The 13,799-nt window shown below is 43.7% G+C and overlaps 1 protein-coding gene across 2 annotated transcripts; it reads left to right on the forward strand.

Moving 5' to 3' along the window:
- The first annotated feature begins 935 nt into the window (after nt 1-935).
- On the forward strand, nt 936-13,139 carry SLC35A1 (solute carrier family 35 member A1). Of its 2 annotated transcripts, XM_033143381.1 has the most exons (8): nt 937-1,042; nt 4,019-4,196; nt 7,807-7,966; nt 9,010-9,162; nt 9,920-9,986; nt 11,056-11,232; nt 12,493-12,627; nt 12,941-13,139. In XM_033143381.1, the coding sequence occupies exons 1-8, from the start codon at nt 1,027-1,029 to the stop codon at nt 13,069-13,071; spliced, it is 1,017 nt and encodes a 338-aa protein (XP_032999272.1). In that variant the 5' UTR covers nt 937-1,026; the 3' UTR covers nt 13,072-13,139. The 2 variants fall into 2 exon arrangements, with proteins under 2 accessions (XP_032999273.1, XP_032999272.1); XM_033143382.1 differs by lacking the exon at nt 12,493-12,627 and having other exon boundaries at nt 936-1,042.
- Nucleotides 13,140-13,799: the final 660 nt, after the last annotated feature.

A 13,799-nucleotide genomic window follows, 5' to 3' on the forward strand; every position in this document is an offset into this window, starting at 1 on the left:
GGCTCCAGTACTTTGGCCACCTCATGAGAAGAGAAGACTCCCTAGAAAAGACCCTGATGTTGGGAAAGATGGAGGGCACAAGGAGAAGGGGACGACAGAGGAGGAGATGGTTGGACAGTGTTCTTGAAGCTACTAACATGAGTTTGGCCAAACTGCGTGAGGTAGTGAAGGATAGGCGTGCCTGGCGTACTCTGGTCCATGGGGTCACGAAGAGTCGGACACGACTGAACGACTGAACAACAACACTCGTCAGCATGCAATGCTCCCACCTATCCTCTGTCAATCTGAGCAATTAGCCCTCCCATTTGGACACATTTCTTTCCTTCTTTTTGAGGGGACGACGGGAAATTCACGTTTCCTTTGGGCTTGGATTTCATCTAATAAATATTTCGAATGACTTCAATTGTACCAAAGATACAGAAATTCCGGTTCCTTGAGTAGCGAAGAAATCTAGAATTTTAATGCCCGTATTTCCTGCTTGGAAACAAAAGGCAGAGCCAAAGTCCCGACTTTTCCTAACTCGGGTATCATTTTGCATTGAAAATATTCTGCGTTTTTAAACATTTAAAAAAAACTCCAGGCAGTACAGCCCGTCATGACTATATTGCTACGGCAAGCTGGAGGCGGGACTGTCAGTGGAAGAGGGGGTTAAATTAAAAAGAAAACAAGATTAGCAATTACATATAAAAGCTCTCTGTGTGTGAGATCTATAGCTATATATAAATCACAAATTAATAGCGCGTACATATGATACTGTACTGTAGCGCAGAGTAACGTGCTATTTACGTGAAAGTATCCACTATGAACTCGTGACGTTTTAAACCGGGGCAGGCTGCGCTCGCTCGCGCGCGATACCCCCTCCTGCGGACATTCCCTTGGTTTCCGGCGGAAGTAACGATGCATCCTGCTCTCCAACCATAGAGCGGCTAGTCCGCTCTGGCCTCCGACGGGTTCTCTCTTTGGTATGCTGGGAGGCTTGGCGGGGCGGGCTTGAGCGCTTGCCGAGACGGAATCCTTTTGGATACCATGGCGCCTCCGAAAGGTGAGTGAGAAGTACCCTGCCGCCGCCGCCGTTTTCCCTAAATGGAACAGTCCGTTCTGCTGAGGCAAATAGCCAGGCGTCGTCCTGTTACTTGGAAAGCAGGGGTGGGATGTGAAGTGGGGGGGGGGGAGTTTGGAGACCTTCTGCCTGATAACGCGGGCGCGGAGGTGGCTGGCACCGGGGACTCCGGGGGCAACAAAGCCTGGCTGCTCTGCTGGGAAGCGGCTCTCGCTCAGGGTCTCTCTCTGCTCTTGTGTTAAGCAGGCGAAATAGTATAAGGTTCCTCGATGGAATTTATGCTTCCTCCCCTTCCTGCTCCTCTTTAAAGACATGACAGGTCGGGGTCTCGCCAGGGCCACTGGCAGGATTGGGGGGGGGTGAACCCAAGATGTTAATTACAACGAATTTCCGCTCCCCATTCCCTCTCCTTCAGGTTGCTTAGGCGAAAGAATAGTCCCCCTTGAACCTCCCTTCGAGCATGGAAATATTGCCGACTTTGTCTGTGAACAAAGACTTGGAAACCTTTAAGTAGCCGCTTCTCGCATCATCCTTTCATGCAAACGATGTACGATGATGCTCTTATGTCACTCACTTGTCAACGTATTATAATGGCTGTTCTTGTGCAGTGACCCTGGTCTAGAAGGCAAGCTCTTCCTCTAGATCCATGTGTATGTATTAATCGGTCTGAAATGCTAGGCCAGACGTTTTCACATTAGAAAATAAATGCATCTAGGGATAAGTGAGAATGTAATGCAAGAAGTGGCTTGCCTATTGTGGTGGTGTTAGAAATGTGCTTTCTCCTGTTTCTGAACAATTGGGCCGAATAGACTTATTTACGCACCGCACTTTTTGTGTGTGTGTTGTCATAAGGACGTTAGATGATCTCTGTTGGATCAGGCCAATGGCCCATCTAGTCCAACATCTTGTTCTCATAGAGGCCAGCCAGTTGCCTATGGGAAGCCTGCAGGTAAGACCTGAGGGCGACAGCACTCTTCTCACAATTCCCAGCCACTGATATTCAGAGGAATATGCCTTCTACAGTGGAGGTACAATAGCTAATAGCCATTGATGGGTTTATCCTGCATGGATTTGCCTGTTCTTTTTTTAAAAACCAATGTGAGATTGACCATCACTACATCTTGTGAGACCATATTCTAAAGTTTAACTATATATGTGCTACGTGAAGAAGTACTTTCTTTTGTCTGTCCCGAAGCTTCCAACATTCAGTTTCCTCGGATGGCCCTGGGTTTCTAGGATGAGAGAGGAATATGCTTTCCCCACACAGTGATAATTGCATCTTTTGCAGATAATTCTGCTGTTTGCATTTAGTTTGATATACACCGAATTAGGCTGAAGGAAATAGAGTTATATCTCTGCCAGGATGTACTCAGTTTAAATTATTGCAACAGTGCATGTATTTACCTTGCAGGGATGTTTACACTGTCAAGGTGATAGTATGAGTAACAGGATTTAGGTAGTAATTCCCAGCCACATCAGAATATGGTGTAATGATTCATGCATTCACTGTTGAGTTAATAAAGAAATAAAAGTTTATACACATAAATTGTTTAATCAACAGTCTGATTCAACTGTAACTATGTTATTTTTAGTTACAGGTGGGTAGCCGTGTTGGTCTGCCATAGTCAAAACAAAATCGAAAGTTCTTTCTAGTAGCACCTTAGAGACCAACTGAGTTTGTTCCTGGTATGAGCTTTCGTGTGCATGCACACTTCTTCAGATACTTCTTCAGGTATCTGAAGAAGTGTGCATGCACACGAAAGCTCATACCAGGAACAAACTCAGTTGGTCTCTAAGGTGCTACTAGAAAGAACTTTCGATTTTGTTTTATGTTATTTTTGGTGGCCAGAGACTAGATGATGACTGTTCTACTATATTCTACATCTTATAAAGAATCTGAAGTTTCTTGATTAGTAGCTTCTTATTTGCTGATCCTAAAACCAGTATGTGGAAATAATTTCATTTACTGCATTTCTGTTGGCCTTTGGTTTCAAGTAGAGTTATAGGTGCCAGATGAGGTACCATTTTGAAAAGAGCCTACATTTATCTAGACCAGAGCTTTCCAAACTGTGTGTCATGTTAGTGTGTCAGCTGCAGTGTGTCACGGGAACACTCCCCAGGGAGTCCCCACCCTCCTCTCATGGCTAGAAAGGGGTTAATTTAACCTCTAGTTTGCTAATAAAACTGAATTACTGTGTCACGAAATGATGCATATCTAAAAAGTGTGTCACCAACATGAAAAGTTTGGAAACCTCTGATCTAGACAGCCGAAAGTAGGGTAAGACACTCTCCCACACCAGTTTGGAGGGCTTTTGAGCCCTGGCCCCACATTATCCCTTCTGGCATGCTAATCAATCAATCAATCTGTTAATGTTTATCAATTAAACAATTAATTAAATGTATATTCCTCCCTCCCAAAGGAGCCCAGGGCAAACACACTAATGATAAACCAATACAGTTAAAAATAAAACAAAACAAGTTTAAAATATCCCAAATCAATTAAAAACATCTGAAAGCAGCAACATACTCTCACAGCTACTGGTAATAATTTCAGAGTTGCCAGGAACAGTATCTTTTGGCCATCAAATGCCTTGGTAAACAGTAACATTTTAAAGTTTCTCCTGAAACTTAATTGTGAAGGAGACAGATGTGCCTCACCAGGGAGGGTGTTCCACACATGAGGAAACCACCACCAAGAAGTCCCTATCATAAGTAGTGCCAACAAGGCATCTCCTAGTGGTGGCACCACTAACAAAGTCACCTGCAGGTTTTAGGGTGCAAATCCTTATAATGGTTAACAGTAATGTTTCTGCAGCAGGCCTGCCATAGCTTTTTGAATATAGAATGCTCCTGTTTTAAAACCTGTTTTCTAAGGACCAAACAGCAAACATAACTTCACTGTAGCTGTCAAGGTGGCTCACTTCTCATGTCCAATAGAGCAATGCTTTTGTTTTTCAGAACATGTCAGCTTGCTTTTTAAGTTGTACTGCTTGACGGTGATGACCTTGGTGGCTGCAACGTATACAGTAGCTTTGCGATACACGAGAACAACAGAAACAGTTTTATACTTTTCAACTACAGCTGTCTGTATTACAGAAGTTATCAAGCTATTCCTAAGTTTGGGCATTTTAGCAAAGTAAGTATAAATGTTGATGAGTAAATTGGAGCGGTGTATTTGCTCTTTTTCTGTTTCTTTTATTTTACTTGTTTTGTTTCTTGCTATGGTTCATGTGGTAGGGGATGCGGGTGGCACTGTGGTCTAAACCACAGAGCCTAGGGCTTGCCGATCAGAAGGTTGGCGATTCGAATCCCTGTGATGGGGTGAGCTCGAGTTGCTCAGTCCCCGCTGCTGCCAACCTAGCAGTTCGAAAGCACGTCAAAGTGCAAGTAGATAAATAGGTACCGCTCCGGCGGGAAGGTAAACGGTGTTTCCATGCGCTGCTCTGGTTCACCAGAAGTGGTTTAGCCATGCTGGCCACATGACCCAGAAGCTGTATGCCGGCTCCCTTGGCCAGTAAAGCGAGATGAGCACCACAACCCCAGAGTCGTTTGTGACTGGACCTAATGGTCAGGGGTCCCTTTGCCTTGATGGTTCATGTGGACTGTTTTTAGGCTTCTGTGAGCAGGTGGTATCAGAGGAGTCCTTCTCGAAAAGATTGGTTTTGAAACAAGTGAAAACATGCACATTTTAGTTTCCTAATCTCTCTTATGAATAGGTGTCACTGCCTTGAGTTCATTGCTTTAAGGTTCAGAAGTCTGTGTAAATTAAGTATGGACGCTTGGCTGGCAGGTTTCTGGGTTGGTCTTCAGAGTCATTCAAGAAGAACTTGTATTCTCACCAAGGCGGTATTTAAGGATTATAAGCAATCCTCTGAACAATGTTGACCTGTCCTCCTTCAAATATGCCTATGATGTTCTGGAAGGATTCTCAATCAGAGGGCACCTATGACTTATTTTAGCCTACATAGAAACTATTCAAATGGCTTCTCCCCCATGCTGGTAACATATGAATAACTGACTCTTTTTTTTGTCTTTTAATGGGATCCCAGGGCTGCTTGCCTCATCTTGTGTAATAGTAGAGCAGGCCTTGAGCCTCATGGTGGGATGCTTGGGCACTTTCAGTAATAGTCACTATTCTTGCTGTATGTTGTAACATGGTACAGTGGTGCAGCCTTGGCTAGGAATTTCTCTAGCCTCTCTGTCTCTCAGAACCTCAATATTTCCCAAAATCTGTGAGTTTATAAAGGTTGTTTATGAAACTCTAGATTATTCAGTAACATGCTCTGCAGCAAGGGAAACATGCTCTTCACCTTTGGCCCTCCAGCTCCCATAATCCCTGGCCATTGGTCATTCTGGCAGAGGCTGATGGGAGTTGTAGTCCAGCAACAGCTGGAAGGTCACAGGTTACCCACTGCTGACTTAAATCATGGTTAAGTGTAGACTGCAAATTGCAATGTAGAACTTCTGTCCTGAAGCGGGTTTGCTAATCTTGGTCTCGTTCTTTCATGGTGGGTGGGGCCACCCACCTGTCAATTACCTGGTGTCACAATGCTGGTGCTTTAAAGTGCCCAAGGCTTTGGCTTTACCACCCATCAGCTTTTTACAGGCATTGGGTGTGCGGGTAAATTCCCCGCAGGGAGCTCAGTAAAGCACAGCCTTATCCAGCAAGTGATGGGTGGTAGAGTCAAAATCTGATTTTTCTTTTGCCAATGCACAATCTGGAGCCCATGTTAAGGCTCCCAAATATGAATTGGCAGCTGTGCCTCTATCCGCCCCACACCTGACAACACAGGTCATATCAGGTAAGAGGCAAGCAGGTGAGTGTGGTTTTGGGGGAAACTGCCTCTAAGGCCAAAATTGAATCTCGGGGGGGGGGCAAAGTTTGGCCAGTGGGGTAGAAGTCCACCCCAGAATCTGGGACAGAACCTGGAAGAGAGTTTAGTTCTGCAGGCTGATATAACCTCTGGTTTGTGCTAACCTTGGTTGAACTTTATGTCTGCATTCAGCATTTGTCTTTTTGAATAAAAATCATTTTGCCTTTTTGAATAAGCCAGCAGTCAGTCAGACTTAATCTCTTCTCCTGCAGTTGTCTTTGCCGCCCTCGCCTCTACTTTCCAACAGATGTAATCCAATGAGTAAATGCTTTATTCCCTTTCTCTTGCAGTTGTGTCCCATTCGCTTCCTTTGTAAAGTCAGCTGAGAAGCACACGTTAGAACGGTGGGGGGCTGATATGAGGGAGTGTTTAATCCTCCGTTCTCTGTGTTCAGAGTAAAGCAATCTTCTCCTTAACACTGCTAGATCCCAGAGTTGAGTCTCGAGGGGCAAAAAGTAGGTCGCCAGTTATGAGTATCTTTTCTGAGGCCTGGTTTCAGCTGCATAATCACTTTAGTCACCCTGTAATTATAAGGGCCGTATGAAAAAAAATGACATTTCATGTTGTGCTGACTCCAAATACATAATTACTATCCTATCAAATTCAGAAATGACATGGATTCTTGAAATTGGGTCCCAGGAAAGCCCAACTTACCTCGCAGGTATAGTTTAAACAAGCAAGTCACAAGCAATGGTTTGGACTTTTAAAATGTAGAGATAGCATTGACACAAAGAGGCTGTCCTCATTTTAGTCACAGGAGGTAATTTAAGGGGAAACGGCTTTCTTGCTGTTTCACAGTATTTGGTGATGTGTCATACTGTACTGGATTTTGTGAGATTGTTTATTTTGCACTTTTCCCCATGTACAGGCTGTTACTTTTGTTCTCCCAGATCTGGTTCTCATACAGGGGTAATTTCACATGCACAGAAGTAAAGACTGTTCCTCTGCCTCCCCCCCCTTTTTTTGCATACACTACGAAATCACAGAGGCGGATAAAATGCATGTGCAAAGCTGTTCCTTTTTGCAGCAGGAACAGGACTGCTGACATCTCAGGTGGCTAAAATGAGGCCATCAAAGTGGTGTACGTATAAGATAAAAATCCTGAGATTCACCTAATGTAGAGTTGCCATATGTCCAGAATTTCCCAGACATAGCCAGTATTTGGGCCTCATAAACAGTGTCCAGGCGAAAATCGCTTAAATGTCTGGGAAAATCCAGACGTAAGGCAGCCTGTGTCGGAACTATAGATTTTGGCATTTATAATAATAATTAAAATTTTCATTTTTATAAAAAGCTCAGAAACTTTGCCAAAAACCTCACTTTTTGAAATATGGCAACCCTACCTGATGAGCCCCGTCAGAGGACAGCTGCACAGCTTCTGCTGTTTTTATGGTGCCTTGAAATGGTATGTAAAGGGTGATACGTAAATTTAATTAACTAACTACTTTTAAAATTTGCCTGACTTCAACATTTAGAGGAAGTTTTAAAACCAACCAACTCAACCAAATGTTGTCTTCATTCCAGCACTGCCAACTGGAATGTCTGGTTTGCATTCTGTCACCCTCAAGGCGGTTACAGCCTTTGTTTGCCTTGCGGATGGAGGAAGAATGTGAATCTTAAGCTTTCCAGGAGACTCAGCAGGACTCTCCTTCCTCTAGTTGGCTTCTGCTTTTCTCTTTTTTGGAGGGCCTCAAGATTGATACAGGATAGGAAGCGGGTGTTGTTGACAAGCTCATCCTGGCAGCTGAGAGGTTGTGAAGCTAGGCCTCTCTGTTGGGCTATTTCTGGATTGTTCTTGTTCTGCTGTACTATTGTCAAGCAGCTACAGTCATATTTGTGCTCAGAGCTTCTTCTTTTTTAAACGTTTTCCAGAGAGACTGGAAGCCCGGGTAGACTATTGACATCTTTAAAAGAAAATGTCTTGGGCAGCCCTAAAGAGCTACTCAAATTAAGTGTCCCATCTCTCGTCTACGCCATCCAGAACAACATGGCCTTCCTGGCACTTAGCAATTTGGATGCAGCCGTTTACCAGGTAATGGTTGATGTTTGGAAGCTAGATGCAGACTCCCTAACCTTACCAGGCCACACCCCTCATTGGTCCTGCTTTGTAGCCACTGTGACTGTTCTTGCCTGCTTAGAATGAGCCCTGGAACTCTGAGCACTTTGTGCTTGTCTGGGAGAGAGAGATTTTAATGTGCCTGGAAACACACCTACAGTACAAAGGTGAAATTAACATTCCATCAATCAATCTTTATTGCGGTCATACACAGGCAACAGAAATAAATAAACTTTAGTTTCTATGCCCACCACTGGCATGTGGCCCCTGAAGCATTGTCCAGAGGGGAATGTGGCCCTCAGGCTGGCAAATGTTCCCCATCCCTGAGCTATTATGGATGAGCTCATGCAAGTGTGCCCATCAACTGGTGGCTTCAACGTCAAGCGACAGGTTGTGCGTGTGAAACAGCTGTCACAAACGGAACACCCCAAACAGAACTTCTGCATTGTCCGATAGGAATTCAGACGCAGTATCTTTTCAATGGAAAATGGTTCACACTTTCAGCTGCAAGTCACGGAAGGGAAAAGTCATCCTGTGCATGTAACTCTTTCCTGAGTGGAAAGGGGATTGTTCACCAAGGAAGATCCTGCCATGAGCATAACATTCCTTACATGAACAAAGTAATGATGTTGGATGCAAACCAATATGCTTAGAACATGGGCGATGCATTAGTATCATAGAATCATAGAATTGTAGTGTTGGAAGGGACCCCAAGGGTCATCTAGTCCACCACCCTCCACAATGCAGGAATCTCAACTAAAGATTCCAATCTCTGCTTAGAAACCTCAAAGGAAGGAGAGTCCACAACCTCCCAAGGGAGTCCTTTCCACTGTCAAACAGCTTTTACTGTCAGAAAGTTCTTCCTGATGTTTCGTTGTATTACATTGTTGTTATAACGGTTGTGTTATATTGTTGTTATTAAATAAAGCAGGTTAGATATTAAACAGATTGTCATTCTGCCCTTTTCCTGATACCTTGCCCATAGCTAAATGAAACATTCCTTTTTTCCGGCTTCCTAGGTGACCTATCAGTTAAAGATCCCATGTACCGCTTTATGTACAGTCTTGATGCTGAACCGCTCTCTCAGCAAACTGCAGTGGTTCTCAGTCTTTATGTTGTGTGGTGGAGTCACGCTTGTTCAGTGGAAGCCAGCTCAGGCCACAAAAGTCCAGGTAAAGTTGATCACTGGGAGCCTTTTTCCATACCTGCTTTCTGAAATAAGTTGCTTGTGCATTAAGTTGTATAATCTTACCCTAAGGGCATTGTGGAAGAGTATGCTGCAGGGGTGGAGTAATTGCAGCCCTCCAGATGTTGCTCTACTGCAGCTTCCATCTTAATCAGGATGTCCTTTCCACACTGTAGGAATTGGGCCTTCTGTGTGTTTGGATCTGCCTTTTGGAAGCCCCTCCCTTTGAATATGAGACAGGCACTGTCTCTGTTGCCTTTTGGGTGCCTACTGAAGGCCTTCAACAAGCCTTCAAGAAGTTGAGACCTTTCCCAGTCCGCATCTGTATTGGAACCATTTTTAAGATGTTCTTCAGATTTTGTTTTTTCACTGTTTTAGCACTTGTTTGCCACCTTACCTCTGGGAGAAAGGGTAGTACCGGTATATAAATGTAAGTGAATGAATGAATGCCCTCATTGCATTTCAAGAATTAGCTAAGCCGTAGTATCCTGCAGCGGCTGGTTGAATTAGCAGGAGAGAAGCTCTCTTGAGTGGATGACTGCCTGTGTTACATTGGCTCTCACCCTCTCTTCCCCAGAGACAATTGAACACACTGGGAGTCAAATTCTGTAGTGCTGCTTGCATAGATGTTGCCAGATGGCCTAAGTCATCTTTTGTTGTTTCAGTAAATGAACGATCTGGCTTGGCTTCTGGAAGTGACTGCAGCTATAAATAAACTTCCTCTGTTTTTATTTGTTCTTTAGATGGAGCAGAGCCCATTGATAGGCTTCGGTGCGATAGCCATTGCTGTTTTATGTTCAGGATTTGCAGGTAAAACCTTGTAGTTAAAGTTATCTTCAAGTAGCAGGAATTTATCTGTGACTGTGGCTTGTCTGACAGCGAAGGCCCCCTCTTACTTCACCTTGCCAGCTTAGAAAACACCATAGCACAGCTTCTTTCGATCCTTCTCAAGTAACATGGGAGAAGCTCTGGGAAGTGTCTTGGGTCACATCCACACCATACATTTAAAGCACTCTTATACCACTTTTGGGACACGGGTGGCACTATGGTGTAAACCACAGAGTCTTGGGCTTGCCAATTGGAAGTTCAGCGTTTCAAATCCCCACGACGGGGTGAGCTCCCATTGTTCGGTCCCAGCTCCTGCCAACCTAGCAGTTCAAAAGCACATCAAAGTGCAAGTAGATAAATATGTACCGCCCTGGTGGGAAGGTGAACTGTGTTTCCGTGTGCTGCTCTGGTTTCGCCAGAAGCGGCTTAGTCATGCTGGCCACATGACCCAGAAAAACTGTCTGCAGACAAACGCCGGCTCCCTTGGCCAGTAAAGCAAGATGAGCGCCGCAACCCCAGTCATTTGCGACTGGACTTAACTGCCAGGGGTCCTTTACCTTTACCTTTTTGTACCACTTTAGCGGCAATTGCTTCCCCCAAAGAATCCTGAGAACTGTAAGATGTTTGTTGCACAGCTACAATTCCCAGCACCCTAAACAAACCCAGTGCCCAGGAGCCTTTGGGGGAACCAAAACTGTCAAAGAGTGGTGTAAGAGTGCTTTAAGTGTACATTGTAAATGTGACCTATGTCGTAGCTCAGGTCTGCCCAACCTAGGTCTCTTTTGTAAGACAACTCCTATAATTTCTGAGCATCAGCTCTGTTAGGGCTAATGGGACTCAGGTGACAACACCTGTTGGAGGGCATCAGGTTGGGGAAGGCTGCTGTAACTGTTCCCCACCGCAGCATCACCTCTCCCACAAACTTGTATGGTGGGAAAGTGGTGCAAGTTGACCCTGGGTTTCTTATCTCTGCGGTAAATTCCCTAAATCAAAATTTAATGTATGGCGGGAGCCGTACATTGTTTCATCTCTCCCTTCCCTTCCCTTTCAGGGGTATATTTTGAGAAAGTGCTAAAGAGTTCAGATACATCTTTATGGGTCAGGAACATTCAGCTGTACCTCTCTGGGATTGTAGTGACCTTGGTTGGTGTCTATATGTCTGATGGCGTTAATGTAATGGAAAAGGGCTTCTTTTATGGATATACCCGTTACGTCTGGTTTGTCATCTGTAAGTATCTGATTGTCTTTTATCTTCAGTTCTACTTTTTTCTTCAACCTGGAGCCAGGGGTGTATGAGATCAGCTTGGGGAAATTATGGGACAGAGACATCATTGAGCACAGCAAATTAAATTCATAGTGGTCTACTGTCCTGCAGGAAATAATTCAGAAGCATGCACTTTCCAGGGGAGTCTGACCAGTTCTCTCCTGAATATTGGCATGATTCCTTAAGAATCATGGGGTGACTATCAGCTAGACTGCATGAAAGGGATTAGGGATATGGGAAGAGACAGGCCTTATTTCCTGGGTTACAGAGAAATAAGTATTCAAGGTTAAGACTAACTGGTGTGCTGGCTTTCCAAAGGGACCTTGGGTAGCATAAGAAATGCAGGTCATGTCAGGTAGGGCAGGTTAGTCACACTGGTTCCATTCAGAGAATAAGCCAAGATGTAAACAAGCCTTTTTCCTTGATATGCAGACCCCTCACCTGTCCAGAAATCAAACCAGGACATTGCTAACCATCTTTCTATTTTGTCTGAATTCCAAAACTTGAATTACAAGCTTTGGAACAAGCCAGGATCCTAAACCAACTCCAAACCATGGTTAAGGTTCTGAAGCACCGTTTCCCAGTTTGGACATGGGGAACTATGATTAATTGGACACTTCCTGGTTTGATTGGCTGTGCCATGTACAAGTGTCAGTGTGTATGGGAAAAAAGGCTTGTTTGGATCTTAGTATAGCCCATTGTCCTTCAGTTGCCTGACTTTGATCTCGCCCATCCTTCATTGCTTCCTGCCGTTGTATGTTGCTGAATCGGCTGTTTATGTTCCCAAATTGAACAGACAGGAATTAAAAGTTCTCTTGCGGCCTGTACTTGAGACTAGCACCAGCAAATATGGGCTCTGGATGTGCTGTGTTGAATCTTGCTGGGTGATGTCCAAGGATAGCCATACTCAGAGCAGACCCATTTAAATTCATTGATTTAGTTACTTAGGTATCGCCCTATGACATTTAGGTCAGTCTTGTAGGGATGTAAACAGCATTGCTGGTGCAAGCTAATAGGTATAGACTAATACCAGGTTTGGTGTACCATGGGACAAGGGTATGCCATGCTGGAAAACAAATTTAATCCTGAGGTTGTGATACATGTCCCATGTATCATCCATCCTTCAAAAAGGTATTTTCTTATTTGTTTCTTTGAACCCATATGGCAAATAAGAAAAAGATGCCAGACACTTCATTAACAGGGATATCACCTTTTGCTGTCTAGTCCTTTCCAGCGTTGGAGGTCTCTACACTTCAGTTGTTGTTAAGTACACCGACAACATTATGAAAGGTTTTTCTGCAGCCGCCGCCATCGTTCTCTCTACCGTTGCCTCGGTCCTCCTCTTCGGCTTACAGATAAGTATGTTGCTTTTGGCCATAGTCCACAATCTTAGGTTTGTTTTTTTGGCATGGGCTTGAATAACTGTTGTCAGCTAATTGTATTATCATATATTATTATAATCTGATGATGTCGGCCCACAAACATATCAGCGAAGGTTAACATTTCAAAGCTGGCAGCATCTACTATTATTGCCAGGTGGGGTGAAGCATAAAAGTGAACTTAAATATGAAGTACACAGCAATCTGATAATGAGTTTCATATAAAAAAAGTATTCTAGAGTTTGTTTGGATCAGTGTGCTTTAAACCATGTGCTTTATGTTTTTCCCTTTAGCCATCACCTTCTCTCTCGGTGCCCTCCTTGTATGCATCTCAATATACCTGTATGGACTGCCTCGACAAGACACCACAAAAATCCAGCCAGCAGAAGCAAAAGGGTCAAAAGAAAATCTTATTAGCGTGTGATGTTTTGCATCATGAAGAATAGAAAAAGACAATCTAAAGACTTGACATGAGTGTTTGTTCCTTTTTTTTTAAAGAAAGCCTTAAACTGGTAATGCAAGACTGTTTGAACTAAAAGTGAAGTAACTCATTAGTGAAATGAAGGATTACACTGGAGGATGGAAACTCCGCTAAATTGTGAAGCACTGCTTTTCGTGTAAAGTTGATATATTTGTGTTGGACTGCGAAGATTCTGTTCGCCAAGAAGAATGAAGAAATTGAATGTACAGTTTTTAAATATAAAATAAAGAGGGGAATGCTGTTGGAATTCACTTTGATGAAACATGTAATAGGGATTTTCTTCACGTGTTCTTGTAAAGAAAGGTGCTACATTTACTAACTAAATTGTTGATTCAGTCTTAAAATATCTCAGTCAGATTCTCAAACACACAGTACAACACATTTCCCGGTATCTGCTTGTGCCTTGGCTTTCCTATTGTCGGTTGCTGAACTACTCTGATAATCAGCTAGCTGTCGTAGCCAAAATGAAACCAAGATGATTGTTGTGAGGGGAAGTGGGGTGTGTGGTAACACAATGCTGTCATCTGATTGTTGAAGTGAACATAGGTGTAGATGAAATGGATTCTATGTCTTTTAAGCTTTTGATCTGCTGAATCTGCGAAAGCAGGAGGGGGGGGAATGAAACTGCTACTTGTAAGAGGATTTTTTCTATTGTGATTTGTTTTTTTACC

The sequence above is a fragment of the Lacerta agilis genome, chromosome 3 (assembly GCF_009819535.1).
Source record: "Lacerta agilis isolate rLacAgi1 chromosome 3, rLacAgi1.pri, whole genome shotgun sequence".
Taxonomy (NCBI): Eukaryota; Metazoa; Chordata; class Lepidosauria; order Squamata; family Lacertidae; genus Lacerta; species Lacerta agilis.

Bases quoted from the DNA above. Each gene is read 5' to 3' on its own strand.
- SLC35A1 (XM_033143381.1), top strand. The intron at 4,197-7,806 runs GTAAGTATAAAT...AACGTTTTCCAG, and splicing joins AGTTTGGGCATTTTAGCAAA to AGAGACTGGAAGCCCGGGTA. The intron at 9,987-11,055 runs GTAAAACCTTGT...CTTCCCTTTCAG, and splicing joins TTTATGTTCAGGATTTGCAG to GGGTATATTTTGAGAAAGTG.